Here is a 14984-nt window from a genome sequence, read left to right on the forward strand (position 1 = left end):
TCCACATAGCTGGGAAAAAAAATGGCCCATTTCTATCTTAAAAGGGAGATCACTTATTCTTAAAGCTGTGTCTCCTAGTTCCAGTCTCACCCACAAGTGCAAGCACCCTTTCGGTATCTACTGCTGTCAAGCTCCCTCCGAATTCTACCTGACAGGGAATAAATTCATATCTTCCAACGTTATCCATAGAATCCCTACTGTGCAGAAAGAGGCCATTCAACCCATCGAGTCTACACCAACCCTCGGAAAGAGCACTCTTCCTAGGCCTTGGCCCCCGACCTATCCCCGTAACCTAACCCGGTGTTTTCCAAACTTTTTTTCCTGGGACCCACTTTTGACCGCCGGCCAACCTTCGTGACCCACGCCATACCACTAGCTCTGCGCCCAGCTGCTGGTCACAAACTGGTCTTTGAAGGTGAACTGCTTCCACCAGAAGTGGAACCTTTCATCCGACCCCTGATGGCAAATTTTATTTTCTCAAGCCTCAGGAATTCGCCAGGTCATCCAGCCAGCCTGAGGCCTTGGGTGGTGCTGCCGATCTCCATCCGACCTCTCAGAAATCTGGCTGTTCTGGCACCTTAAAGACTGCCACATGGCTCCGCCCTACGTCTTTGAACATGATCTTGAAGAAGGTGGTCCAGAATCTGGTCAGCCTTGGGCAGAACCAGAACATGTGGATGTGATTAACTAGACCCCCTGACACCACTCGGATCTTCCACCTCTGGGAAGAACCCTTTCATGCGTGTCCTGGTGTGCCCCGTGCACCACCTTTAGCTGTGTCAGGCTCAGCCTTGTGCACGAGGAGGTGCAGTTCACCCTGTGTAGTATCGCTCTCCAGAGCCCTCCCCCTATTTTGATGCCCAATTCTTCACCCTACCTCCCGTTTTGTTCAATGGGGCCCTTGCCTCCTTTAGCAGTCTGTACATGTCTGTGCACTTACCCCTTCCATCTCCCCCTCCCCCCAATTCTTCCTGTGCTAACAATCTGTCCAGCAGGGTGTGTCTGGGTAACAATGGGACCTTGCAGAGGAAGACCCGCAATCAAAGATATCGGAGCTCATTCCCTCCTGGGAGCTGGAGCTTCTCCGTTAGTTCCCCAAGGTTGTTGTTCTGTCATCTAAGTCTCTGACCCTCTCCAGGTTTTATACATGCCATCCAGTTTGTCGATGGTTTTTGCAGATAGGACTGCGACGGACATGTCTAAGTTTGAAGTGGTGTCTGAGCTGGTTCCAGGTTCTTACGGCTACCACCATCCAGCCTGTAGAGTTATTGGCTGAGGGAAAATGGGAGTGGGGTGAAGGCCAGTGCCTGCAGGGACGCCCCAATACAGGAGGTCTCTTCCAGCTGTACCCATTCCTCCCCGGCCAACCCTGCACCTTTTCTATATTTGCTGCCAAGTAGTCGAATAGGAGGTTCGGCAGTGCTGGGCCTCCTGAACACTGCCCCCTCTGCAGATCGGTTTTGCGGATCCTGGGGTTCTTCTCCATCCACACGAAGGCCGAGATTAGTTTGTCCACCTTAGTGAAGAAGGATTTGGGGATGAAGATCGGGAATGATCTAAATATGAATAGGAACCTTGGCAGAACGTTCATCTTTATTGTCTGCATTCTCCCTGCTAGGGAGAACAGGAGTGAGTACCACCTCCGCAGGTCCCCTTTTGCCTCCTTCACCAGGCTAGACAGGTTCACTTGTGGAGCCAGGCACAGTTGTGGGCTATCTGGATCCCAGGTATCTGAACTTGGCTTGGACCGTGTGGTGATATACATCACTAAGTACACAAAGGTTTAATGTACATACACTACACCTAGCTAGACACTAGAGGGAGCACCAGAGACACGACACACAGACCGTCAACCAATAGGTCAGTAAGATAGGACACGACCAATGGGCATTCACGACACACACACGGGTGACATTACCACAGGAGGGCATTACACCAACCCATATAAAAAGGACACAACACACAGGATCTTCCTCTTTCCAGTGAAGAGTGAGTACAGACAGGGTTGATTGAACATCACTCCCACCACGTGGATTGTAGCAGACTGGTTCATCAGTCTGAGTAGCTATAGCAGGATTAAGAGCAGCGTCGAATCCAAGTAGGAGAATTGTTAATAGTTTAATAAACGTGTTAATGCTATCTCCAAGTCTGAACCTTCCTTTGTCAGAGTGCACATCAAGGAAGCAGCTTATGCTACGTCAAGAGCATAACAAAACATTTGAACGATAGTACCCCAGCTCTACTTCTCCATCCTGGGGGTTTATCAGGAAGATTTTGCTCAGGTTAAGTTTGTATCTTAAGAAGGCTCCGAACTTGGAGTTCCATTATCTTACCCATGCTGGTTAAGGGGTTTGAGACAGAGAATCAGGTCATCCGCATAAAGAGGGTCTCCTCTCTGAATGCCTCTCCAACCCTCCTCTAATCTGAGCTCCATTGCCAGAGCAAACAGCAGCAGGGACAATGGGCATCCCTGCCTCAGGCCTCTGTGCAGCCAGAAATAGCTTGAGCTGGTGGTTTGGCCATATGCTTGCCGTAGGAGTGCCGTACAGCAGTTTCACCCAGGAGGTGAACACTGGCCCAAACAGTTCCAATACTTTAATGTGGTACTTCCACTCCACCCAGTCGAAGGCCTTCTCTGCATCCAAGGAGATGATCACTTTTGGTGTCTCCTCCCCGGTTGGGTCATGACCTCATTCAACAGGCGTCTGATGTTGCCGCCGTCTACCCTTGACAAACCCAGTCTGATCTTCCAGTCGCCTTGATGTTTGTCTGGACTTTAGCGTCAGTGTTCAGGAGTGATATGGGTCTGTATGATCCACACTCTGCTGGGTCTTTGGCTTTCATTGGGATCAGTGAGATTGAGGCCCATGCCAGCATGGGCAGCAGGGACCCTGCTGAACAACGAATCATTGAACTCTGCAGGTGCGGGGCCAGTACTGCCGTGAACTTTGTAGAAGTTCACCAGGAACCCATCCGGTCCGGATACCTTCCCTAAATGCATGGAATTGATGCATTCCTTGACCACTTCCAGACCCAGTGATGCTTCCAGTCCTCGTCTCTTTCTCCCCCCCCCCCCCCCCCCCCCCCAAATAGCAGGGAAGTCTAGCCCATCCAGCAACTGCCACCGCTTCGAATCCCCCTCGGAGATGTACAGTCCCCAGTAGAAGGCCGCAAAGGCTCCATTGATCTCCTCTGGGGCCGTGACCACCTGCCCCTTCGCGTCCCAGTTCTGCACTCTCTCTCTCTCTCTCTCTCTCTCTCTCTCTCTCTCTCTCTCTCTCTCTCTCTCTCTCTCTCTCTCTCTCTCTCTCTCTCTCTCTCTCTCTCTCTCTCTCTCTCTGGGCTGGTTTAGCACACTGGGCTAAATCGCTGGCTTTTAAAGCAGACCAAGGTGGGCCAGCAGCACGGTTCAATTCCTGTACCAGCCTCCCAGAACAGGTGCCGGGATGTGGCGACTAGGGGCTTTTCACAGTAACTTCATTGAAGCCTACTCGTGACAAGCGATTTTCATTTTTTTTCATTTCTCTCATGTGGCCGCCTGTTTTCTCAGCTGGTGTGCCAGTAGGCGGCTGGCCGCCTGTGGAATTGTTTACCACAGGAAGTAGTTGAGGCCAAAATATTATATGTCTTCAAGAAGCAGTTAGATATAGCACTTGGCGAAGGGGATCAAAGGATATTTGGGGCAGCACGGTAGCATTGTGGACAGTACAATTGCTTCACAGCTCCAGGGTCCCAGGTTCGATTCCGGCTTGGATCACTGTCTGTGCGGAGTCTGCACATCCTCCCCGTGTGTGCGTGGGTTTCCTCCGGGTGCTCCGGTTTCCTCCCACAGTCCAAAGATGTACAGGTTAGGTGGATTGTCCATGATAAATTGCCCTTGGTGTCCAAAATTGCCCTTAGTGTTGGGTGGGGTTACTGGGTTATGGGGATAGGGTGGCGGTGTTGACCTTGGGTAGGGTGCTCTTTCCAAGAGCCGGTGCAGACTTGATGGGCCGAATGGCCGCCTCCTGCACTGTAAATTCTATGATAATCTATGAAAGCAGGATTAATAATAACTTTTTATTGTCACAAGTATGAAGTTACTGTGAAAAGCCCCTAGTCACCACATTCCGGAGCCTGTTCGGGTATGCTGGTACGGGAATTGAACAAGCGCTGCTGGCCTTGTTCTGCATCACAAACCAGCTGTCAAGCCCACTGAGCTAAACCAGCCCTGGGCTCTTAGGTTATTGAGTTGGATGATCAGCCGCAATCATAATGGCGGAGCAGGGTTGAAGGGCCAAATAGCCGCCTCCTATTTCCTATCTTTCCATGATGGAAGACGTCACTCTTGCTTCATTTTGCTAAGCTACTAAGATCCAAGCATGCTGGCCCTTGGTTAATCTTTCTTGCTGTGACTTCAGTGTAGCATGTACCTTTAAGATTGATCTTCCACATACTTGGATTGTGGTTCATTTATATTCTTACTGTTCATCCCTCCGATCGATTATTTCTTTGATTTGCTGTGTTTGGATATTACTTTTCTTTCTTTGTAGAAGCAATCCCTTTCTGCCTGTTGAATATCCAAAGGTAGATGGTACTTTTCTAGAAGTCGTGTAGCGCAATGGAAAATATATTTTCAATTTATTCAATGTTTCCCAAGTTGGATAATGTGGGCTACATTTAGATTAATGGTAGAATATGCAATACTTGTATACGTTTGTTATCTTATGACCCTGTGCAGCAAAAACTAATGGTTGTCACAAACCGCTCTCACGTTTGGGATCTGCAGCTTCCACCAGCTTATGCAAGCCGTTATTCTGAAAAGATCTCATCCGTCTGTGGAAAAAAAGTGTGCAAACAAGAGGATGGATTTTAAATTTAATTATGTTGCTCTACAGGTGGTACTATAGGATCTTGTGTAAAGTATGCTGACAAAAGCCAGAATCTGGGTTATATTCAGATGAGTCCACAGGCTGGGACTGATGGTTCCCTCAGTACTGTCTATCTGAATGGTGATAAATGCAATGACCATCAGCAATATTCCACACGCATTCTCTTCCAGTGTGATGAAATCACAGTAAGTTTGTATTTTTAAAAAATACATGAAGACTAATAATGGTCATGCTAACAATGTTTTAACCATTGCAAGAAATACACTATTATTTTCATATGCAATGAATAATTCAACATGAGCTATTATTTGCTATTAACAGTCAGAGACTGATCTTTGGGAAGATCTGATCTTATTATAGTTATTTGAAGTGCTTGTGTGTGATATATGGGTGCCTGACATTCAAACGCAAAACTTTTCTTGAACCTCTGAATCAAGCTATTCAAATCTGCATTAGTTTGTTTGCCTGCTGTAATGTGTACACTTCCTTCAGAACACAGCTGACTTGCCTAGACTCACAAAATCCAGGTATGACAGCTATGGTTTAGTGACTTGCAAAAATACTACTGCGGTAGTATTAACATGGTTCATTTTGGTGTTCTAAAAGCATATTTATTGTTTTTAATATAACACTTTTAGTACTGCTGTCCTCTGTACACTCTGTCCAACAATAAAAGAGGATGAGCAGGCTTTTTTAAAATTCGCTGACAGAACATAATCTTCCTGATGTACTATTCTCATGGCAGAGAAGTAATAAAACCATCTGGAAGATTTGAGGTTATATTTTTAGATTCCACTTGAATGACCCTGCCAAAAAATAAAACTGGAAAGGTGACCAAACCATGGCTTACAAGGGAAATTAGAAACTGTATTAGATCCAAGGAAGAGGCTAACAAATTGGCCAGAAAAAATAGCCCTGCTGACCGGGAGCAGTTTAGAATTCAGCAAAGACAGACAAAGGGATTGATTAAGAAGGGGGAAAATGGGAGTACAAGAGTAAGCTTGCAAGGAACATAGAAACTGGCAGTTAAAATTACGAGAAGAGAGAAAGATTGGTGAAGACAGAAATTGCAATTTATAATGGGGAACAAAGAACTGTTTGCCTAACCAAATGCATATTTTGGTTCTGCCTTCATAAAGGAGGACACAAATAACATACCAGAAATATTGGGGAACATTGGGTTTAGTGAGAGGGAGGGACTGAAGGAAATCAGTATTGGTTAGGAAATGGTGTTGGGGTAATTAATGGGATTGAAGGCCTATAAATCCCAGAGTACTTGGGAAGTGGCCTAGAAATAGTGGATACATTGGTCGTCATCTAATATTCTATAGGCTCTGGAACAGTTCCTACAGATTGGAGGGTAGCTAACGTAACCCCACTATTTAAAAAGAGTGGTAGAGAGAAACGGGCAATTATAGACCAGTCAGTCTGATGTCAGCAGTAGAGAAAATGCTGGAGTCCATTATAAAAGATCTAATAGCAGAGCACTTAGAAAACAGTGGCAGGACCAGACAGAGTCAGCATGGACTTACAAAAGGGAAATAATGCTTGACAAATCTATTGGAATTCTTCGAGGATGTAATTAGTGGAGTTGGCAGGGGGGAGCCAGTGGATGTGGTTTATTTGGACTTTCAGAAGGCTTTTGACAAAATCCCACAAGAGTTTAGTGTGTAAAATTAAAGCGCGTAGGATTGGGTTTGGTGTATTGAGATCGATAGAAAAGTGGTTAGCAGACAGGAAACGGAGTAGGAATAAATGGGTCTTTTTCCAATGGCAGGCAGTGACTAGTGGGGTACTGCAAGATCAGTGCTTCGGATCCCAGCAATTCACAATATATATTAATTTGGATGATGGAACTAAATGTAATATCTCCAAATTTTCAGATGACGCCAAGCTGGGTGGGTGGGTGAGCTGTGAGGCAAAATGTGGCAAATGCAGTATAATTTGGATAATTGTGAGATTATCAACTTTGATAACAAAAACAGGAAGGCAGTTTATTATCTAAATGGCTATAGATTGAGAGGGGGGAAATTGCAACAAGACTTGGGTGTCCTTGTACACCAGTCGCTGAAGGTAAACATGCTGGTACAGCAGGTGGTGAAGAAGGCAAATGTAATGTTGGCTTTCATAGTGAGAGTATTTGAGTATCTGAGCAGGGATGTCTTCCTGCAATTGTACAGGGCCCTGGTGAGACCACACCTGAAATATTGTGTGAATATTTGGTCTCCTTTTCCCCTGAGAGAGTGTGTTCTTGCTATAGAATGTGCAGCAAAGGTTCATCAGACTGATTTCTTGGGATGGTGGGACTGACGTACGAGGAGAAGTTGAGTCGGTTTGGATTATATTCACTGAGTTTAGAAGGATGAGGGAGGATCTCACTGGAGTTTAGAAGAATAAGCAGGGGATCTACAGGACTAGACAGGGAAGATGCAGGAAGGATGTTCCTGATGGTGGGGGAGTCCAGCATAAGGGATCACAGTCTAAGGATATGGGGGAAACCATGTAGGACAGAGATGAGGAGACATTTCTTCACCTAGAGAGTGGTGAGCCTGTGAAATTCACATCTGCAGAAAGCAGTTGAATCCAAAACGTTATATGTTTCCAACAAGGAGATGGATATAGCTCTTGGGGCTAAAGGGATCAAAGGATATGGGGAGAAAGCGGGGACAGGTTATTGAATTGGATGATCAACCACGATAATGAATGACGAAGCAGGTGTTCTGAATGGCCTACTCCTATTTTCTATGCTTCTGTGTTTTAACAATGTATCATTGTATCAAACTGATTCTAAGCTTTGCCAAACTTAATTTCTTCCTGGGTATATGAATATAATCTTTTGGGTTTCTTCCTTTTTTTTGCTTTTGAGGAAGGGGAATTGAGTTCTCCTCTAGGTTCATTTGGCGGCATGGTGGTTAGCCCTGCTGCCTCTCCGCGCCAGAGACCTGGCTTCAATTCATGTCCTGGGTCACTGTCTGTGTAGAGTTTGCACGTTCTCCCCGTGTCTGCGTGGGTTTATTTTGGGTGCTCTGGTTTCCTCCCACAGTCCAAAGTTGTATAGGCTAGGTGGATTGGCCATGCTGAATTGCCCCGGATTGGATTGGATTGGATTTGTTTATTGTCACGTGTACCGAGGTACAGTGAAAAGTATTTTTCTGCGAGCAGCTCAAACAGATCATTTTAGTACATGAAAAGAAAGTAAAATGAAAAGAAAATAAATAATAGGGCAACACAAGGTACACAATATAAATACAAAGACACCGGCATCGGGCGAAGCATACAGGAGTGTAGTATTAATGAGATCAGTCCATAAGAGGGTGGTTTAGGAGTCTGGTAACAGCAGGGAAGAAGCTGTTTTTGAATCCAAAGATGTGCAGGTTATGTGGAGTTGTGGCATTATGGGGATAGGGCGGGGAGTTTCAGAGGGTTGGTGCAGACTCAATGGACTGAATGGCTTCCTCCTGCACTGTAGGAATTCTATGGTTCTATTACAAGAGGAGGTTCTTGGGCTTATTATGCTTGTGTCAACTCTTTAATTTGTCCCACTGCCCATCTCTTTCCCAATAGCTCTGGTTCTTTCCTTTTCAACTCTATCTAATTCAAGTTTGCAAGGTTTTGTGAGGGCCACGTAGAATCCAGCGTGAGTTTGTAGAGTCAAACAGAAAACATTACAACAATATGTACATAGCAGCAGTAGTTCACCACTGCATCCTTCTCTTGCTGGTTCACTCTTTGTACAGGCGCAACTACTAATTGCCCCATCCCCCTCACTGGGGAGCTCTTGTTCCCCGAGAGTCTTTTCACATTTTGATTTTATAAGTTTCTGTTTTGTTATTTTTGGGCAGTGCTCCTAACCACCTTTGATAGTAACCTTTCTGAAATTTATGGTAACTGCTGTATTCTCTTTCTCTGCAGGGTTCCCCAATATTTGAGGAAAAGAATGAGTGTGAATTTCTCTTTGTGTGGAGAACTCCATCTGCATGTCCAATTCGTAGAGCCCAAGGTATTTGTCAATATAGGTGGACCTGGGAAACACATGACGAGAATCTACCATAGTTTAATTGTATTCCTGTCTGTAAATGCTACTTATTCCTGTCCCATCAGGAAACAACTCCATAGGAAATCTTCAGAACCCAGTCAGGCAGTATCCAAATCAAAGATCAATGGCAGCTTGTGCTGGCTTTCTGTGGCCTTTTTGATCAGCATCCAGCTCAGCCCTGCCAATCTTTGATCTTTCCCTTAAAGCTACAAATGGAGTTGAAGTCAGAGTGATTTATGGTGTAACTGGGACATGAGGGGAAAATTCCATCTCAAAAATGGAAGTGAAACTTACAAGGATTTAAATTGGCTTTGTGTAGATTGGAACAGTGCTGAAAAGTGAAATTCAATACATATCCTTTTTAATTTAAAAGAGTCCTTTGGAAGATGCTCGATATAATCTTTATTATTGTCACAAGTAGGCTTACAATAACACTGCAATGAAGCTACTGTGAAAATCCCCTAGTCGCCATACTCCGGTGCCTGTTCGAGAATTCAGGGTGAATTCAGAATGTCCAATGCACCTAACAGCACGTCTTTCGGGATTTTGGAAGGAATATTGAACTGTTTGCTATGTGCAATTCACCAAAGTGGAATATTCTAGTTTCATCACCTTGAAAATATTTAAATGCTGCCCAGGGTTCTTACTCATGTAATTTGGAGAGGAAACTCTTGGAAGTTTCACTGGTATTCTGCTTAAGTGACTATTCTTCACTTTGAACCTGAGATGTTGGCAGGCTACTTGACATGGGAAGGTGAGCATTACAGCTTAGTTAATCATGTTTTTCTGGTGTTCATTCGTCTCCCTGCAATGCACAAGCGAAGGTCAATTAAAATCACTTCCTACTGTACAGAAGAGGGAATGAAATTTGTTACTTGTTCTCAATCTGTGACTAAGTGCCATATTGAATGGATTGGACTAATTACCATTTACCTACTGGGCCATACCAATATCCTCCTTGTCCAATTTACCCCTCCCACTGCAAACCCTTTGGCTCTGCCAATAGATCAGCTCTCTTCACCCTCCATGAATATCTCCTGAATTTCTGGTCACTTGTTCCCAAGAGCGTTGTCATCCATATACGTATTATGGATGATTACATCAGCATCATGGCCATAACAGAAACCTGGATGATGGGTGATGATATCTTTCCCCTTAATGAAGCATCCCTGCCTGACTGTATCTTTCATCATCTGCCTCATCATACTGTCATGTCGCACTTATTACCAAACCACACCTTGGTCCGACCACTTATTCCCCTTGAACTTTCTTCCTGTTTGCGTATCTTGGCTTTGTTCCACCACTCTCATTATTTTCAATATCATCGTTCTCTACTCTCTGATGTTTTTTAAAAAAAATAGCTTTCAACAGTGTTTTCCTCCTGCAGCCTCTGCTCTGAATGACTTCTATGATTTTTTTTTTTTTTAAACAAACAATTTTATTGAGGTATTTTTTGGCGTGGTAAACAGTGACATAAATATGCAAACATCAACGGAAAACCAACACTTCAACCAAACCATAATGCACATACCCGCTCTTCTTCCATAGACTACCCGCCTATTTATCCCTCCTACTCTATTCCCCCCCCCCCCCCGCCCCCTGCTGACGCTCACTCTCCCGCAAAGAAGCCAATGAATGGTTGCCACAGTCGGGCGAACCCCAATACAGATCCCCTCAAGGCGAACTTGATTTTTTTCAATACCCAGGAAACTTGACATGTCCGAAAGCCATAGTTCGGTCTTCGGGGGTTTTGAGTCCCTCCATGCCAGCAGTATTCGCCGCCGGGCTATTAGGGAAGCAAAGGCCAGAACATCTGCCTCTTTCTCCCACTGGACTCCCGGGTCCTCCGAAACCCCGAAAATTGCCACCTCTGGACTCATCACCACCCTTGTTTTCAGCACTCGGGACATGACCCCCGCAAATCGCTCCCAGTACCCCCTAAGCTTAGGGCATGCCCAAAACATGTGAACGTGGTTCGCTGGTCCTCCCGCGCATCTAGCGTACTTGTCCTCTACCCCAAAGAATTTGCTCATCCGAGCCACCGTCATGTGGGCCCGGTGAACAGCCTTAAACTGAATCAGGCTGAGCCTGGCACATGTTGTGGTTGAGTTTACCCTACTGAGGGCTTCCGCCCATACCCTGTCCTCCATCTCCCCACCGAGCCTCTCCTCTCATTTGAGTTTAAGTTCCTCCGTCTGAGACTCTTCCCCCTTCGTGAGCACCTTGTAAATATCCGAGACTCTACCCTCTCCTCCTTCTCCTCTAGAGACTATTCTGTCCTGGATCCTTATTGGCGGGAGGTGTGGGAAGGATGGGATCTGTCTGTGTACAAAGTCCCGCACCTGTAAGTACCTAAAGTCATTTCCCCTTTCCAGCCCATTTCCTCCATCTCCCTCAAACTCGCAAAATTCCCCTCCATGAACATATCGGCCACCCTCCTCACCTCCGCCTGCCGCCATGTTCGAAACCCTCCATCCATGTTCCCAGGGGCGAATCGATGGTTATCACAAATTGGAGCCCAGACCGACGCACCCACCTCCCCTGCATGCTTTCTCCACTGGCCCCAAATCCGCAGGGCCGCCCCCACTACCGGGCTGGTGGAGTACCTGGCCGGCGCAAGCTGTAGGGGAGCCGTGGCCAGGGCTGCCAAGCTGGTGCCCCTGCACAAAGCTACCTCCACCTGCTCCCAGATGGACCCCGTACCCACCATCCACTTCCTTATCATGGCTATGTTAGCCGCCCAGTAGTAGTTGATCAGATTCAGCAATGCCAGTCCCCCCTCGCTGTGGCTCCTTTCAAGCATCGCCTTCCTCACCCGTGGGGATTTTCCCGCCCAGACAAAGCTCATGATGATTTTGCCGGTCCTTTTGAAGAAGGACCGTGGGATAAAGATCGGGAGGCACTGGAAGATGAACAGGAATCAAGGGAGGATTGTCATCTTTACCGTCTGTACCCTCCCGCAAGTGACAGCGGGAGTGCATCCCATTTCCGAAACTCCCTCTTCATTTGTTCCACCACTCTAGTCAAATTTAATGTGTGTAACCTGCCCCAGTCGCATGCCACCTGTATCCCCAAGTACTAGAAACTTTCCCCAACCCGCCTAAATGGAAGCTCCTTCAGCCTATTCTCCTGGCCCCTTGTCTGCACTACAAACATCTCACTCTTGGCCATATTTAATTTGTACCCTGAGAACCGGCCGAACTTCCTCAATGTTTCCGGTATATTTTCCATCCTGGCCAGTGGGTCCGACGCGTACAGGAGCAGGTCATCCGCATAGAGAGAGACCCTGTGTGCGCACCCCCCCCCCCCCCCCCCCCCCCCCGCCCTTTTGCAGCTCTCCGCGCAATCGCCAATGGTTCTATGGCCAGCCCGAACAGCAACAGGTAGAGTGAGCATTCCTGTCTGGTCCTGCGATGTAGTCTGAAGTAATCTGACATTATCCTGTTTGTCCTTGCGCTAGCTTTTGGGGCCTGGTACAATAGTCTGAATTAGTCCAATTAACCAGTCCCTCCCCGAACCCCAACCAAAGAACAAAACAAAGAACAAAGAAATGTACAGCACAGGAACAGGCCCTTCGGCCCTCCAAGCCCGTGCCGACCATACTGCCCGACTAAACTACAATCTTCTACACTTCCTGGGTCCGTATCCTTCTATTCCCATCCTATTCATATATTTGTCAAGATGCCCCTTAAATGTCCCTATCGTCCCTGCCTCCACTACCTCCTCCGGTAGTGAGTTCCAGGCACCCACTACCCTCTGCGTAAAAAACTTGCCTCGTACATCTACTCTAAACTTTGCCCCTCTCACCTTAAACCTATGCCCCCTAGTAATTGACCCCTCTACCCTGGGGAAAAGCCTCTGACTATCCACTCTGTCTATGCCCCTCATAATTTTGTATACCTCTATCAGGTCGCCCCTCAACCTCCTTCGTTCCAGTGAGAACAAACCGAGTTTATTCAATCGCTCCTCATAGCTTATGCCCTCCATACCAGGCAACATTCTGGTAAATCTCTTCTGCACCCTCTCTAAAGCCTCCACATCCTTCTGGTAGTGTGGCGACCAGAATTGAACACTATACTCCAAGTGTGGCCTAACTAAGGTTCTATACAGCTGCAACATGACTTGCCAATTCTTATACTCAATGCCCCGGCCAATGAAGGCAAGCATGCCGTATGCCTTCTTGACTACCTTCTCCACCTGTGTAGCCCCTTTCAGTGATCTGTGGACCTGTACTCCTAGATCTCTTTGACTTTCAATACTCTTGAGGGTTCTACCATTCACTGTATATTCCCTACCTGCATTAGCCCTTCCAAAATGCATTACCTCACATTTGTCCAGGTTAAACTCCATCTGCCATCTCTCCGCCCAAGTCTCCAGACAATCTAAATCCTGCTGTATCCTCAGACAGTCCTCATCGCTATCCGCAATTCCACCAACCTTTGTGTCGTCTGCAAACTTACTAATCAGACCAGTTACATTTTCCTCCAAATCATTTATATATACTACAAAGAGCAAAGGTCCCAGCACTGATCCCTGTGGAACACCACTGGTCACAGCCCTCCAATTAGAAAAGCATCCCTCCATTGCTACCCTCTGCCTTCTATGGCCTAGCCAGTTCTGTATCCACCTTGCCAGTTCACCCCTGATCCCGTGTGACTTCACCTTTTGTACTAGTCTACCATGAGGGACCTTGTCAAAGGCCTTACTGAAGTCCATATAGACAACATCTACTGCCCTACCTGCATCAATCATCTTAGTGACCTCCTCGAAAAACTCTATCAAGTTAGTGAGACACGACCTCCCCTTCACAAAACCGTGCTGCCTCTCACTAATACGTCCATTTGCTTCCAAATGGGAGTAGATCCTGTCTCGAAGAATTCTCTCCAGTAATTTCCCTACCACTGAAGTAAGGCTCACCGGCCTGTAGTTCCCGGGATTATCCCTGCCACCCTTCTTAAACAGAGGAACAACATTGGCTATTCTCCAGTCCTCCGGGACATCCCCTGAAGACAGCGAGGATCCAAAGATTTCTGTCAAGGCCTCAGCAATTTCCTCTCCAGCCTCCTTCAGTATTCTGGGGTAGATCCCATCCGGCCCTGGGGACTTATCTACCTTAATATTTTTTAAGACACCCAACACCTCGTCTTTTTGTATCACAATGTGACCCAGGCTATCTACACCCCCTTCTCCAGACTCAACATCTACCAATTCCTTCTCTTTGGTGAATACTGATGCAAAGTATTCATTTAGTACCTCGCCCATTTCCTCTGGCTCCACACATAGATTCCCTTGCCTATCCTTCAGTGGGCCAACCCTTTCCCTGGCTACCCTCTTGCTTTTTATGTAAGTGTAAAAAGCCTTGGGATTTTCCTTAACCCTATTTGCCAATGACTTTTCATGACCCCTTCTAGCCCTCCTGACTCCTTGCTTAAGTTCCTTCCTACTTTCCTTATATGCCACACAGGCTTCGTCTGTTCCCAGCCTTTTAGCCCTGACAAATGCCTCCTTTTTCTTTTTGACGAGGCCTACAATATCACTCGTCATCCAAGGTTCAACCGCCCGAGTACCTCCCACAAATAGTCCCACTCCATCCGGTCGAAGGCCTTATCAGCTTCCATTGTCACCACTACCTCCACCTCCTTGCCCGTCGGGGGCATCATGATCACATTAAGCAATCTTCTCAAGTTGGCTGTCAACTACCTGCCTTTCACAAACCCTGTTTGGTCATCCCCAATCACCTCCGGTACGCAGTCCACAATTCCAGACGCCAGGAGCTTGGCATCCACATTGATCAGGGAGGTTGGCCTGTATGACCCGCAGGATTCCAGGTCCTTGTCCTGCTTTAATATCAGCGAGATGGTGGCTTGCGACATCGTTGGAGGCAGGGTCCCTCTATCCCTCGCCTCATTAAAAACCCTAGTCAGGACCGGTCCCACTATCTCCGAGAACTTTTTGTAAAACTCTACTGGGTATCCATCCGGTCCCGGGGCTTTCCCCGACTGCATGGCCTTTAGGCCCCCCAGTACCTCCTCCACTCTAATCGGGGCCCCCAGCCCGTCCACTAGTCCCCCGCCTAT

The 14984-nt window shown here is 46.8% G+C and overlaps 1 protein-coding gene across 1 annotated transcript in view; it reads left to right on the plus strand.

Moving 5' to 3' along the window:
- The window catches only part of igf2r (insulin-like growth factor 2 receptor), a 267979-nt gene that overhangs the window by 152028 nt on the left and 100967 nt on the right, over window positions 1-14984 (plus strand). The window contains exons 25-26 of the mRNA XM_072503630.1: window positions 4878-5056; window positions 8784-8871. Of these exons, the coding sequence (XP_072359731.1) occupies window positions 4878-5056; window positions 8784-8871 (267 nt within the window). The remainder of the gene's footprint in view (window positions 1-4877; window positions 5057-8783; window positions 8872-14984) is intronic.

The sequence above is a fragment of the Scyliorhinus torazame genome, chromosome 1, assembly GCF_047496885.1.
Source record: "Scyliorhinus torazame isolate Kashiwa2021f chromosome 1, sScyTor2.1, whole genome shotgun sequence".
NCBI classification, from domain to species: domain Eukaryota; kingdom Metazoa; phylum Chordata; class Chondrichthyes; order Carcharhiniformes; family Scyliorhinidae; genus Scyliorhinus; species Scyliorhinus torazame.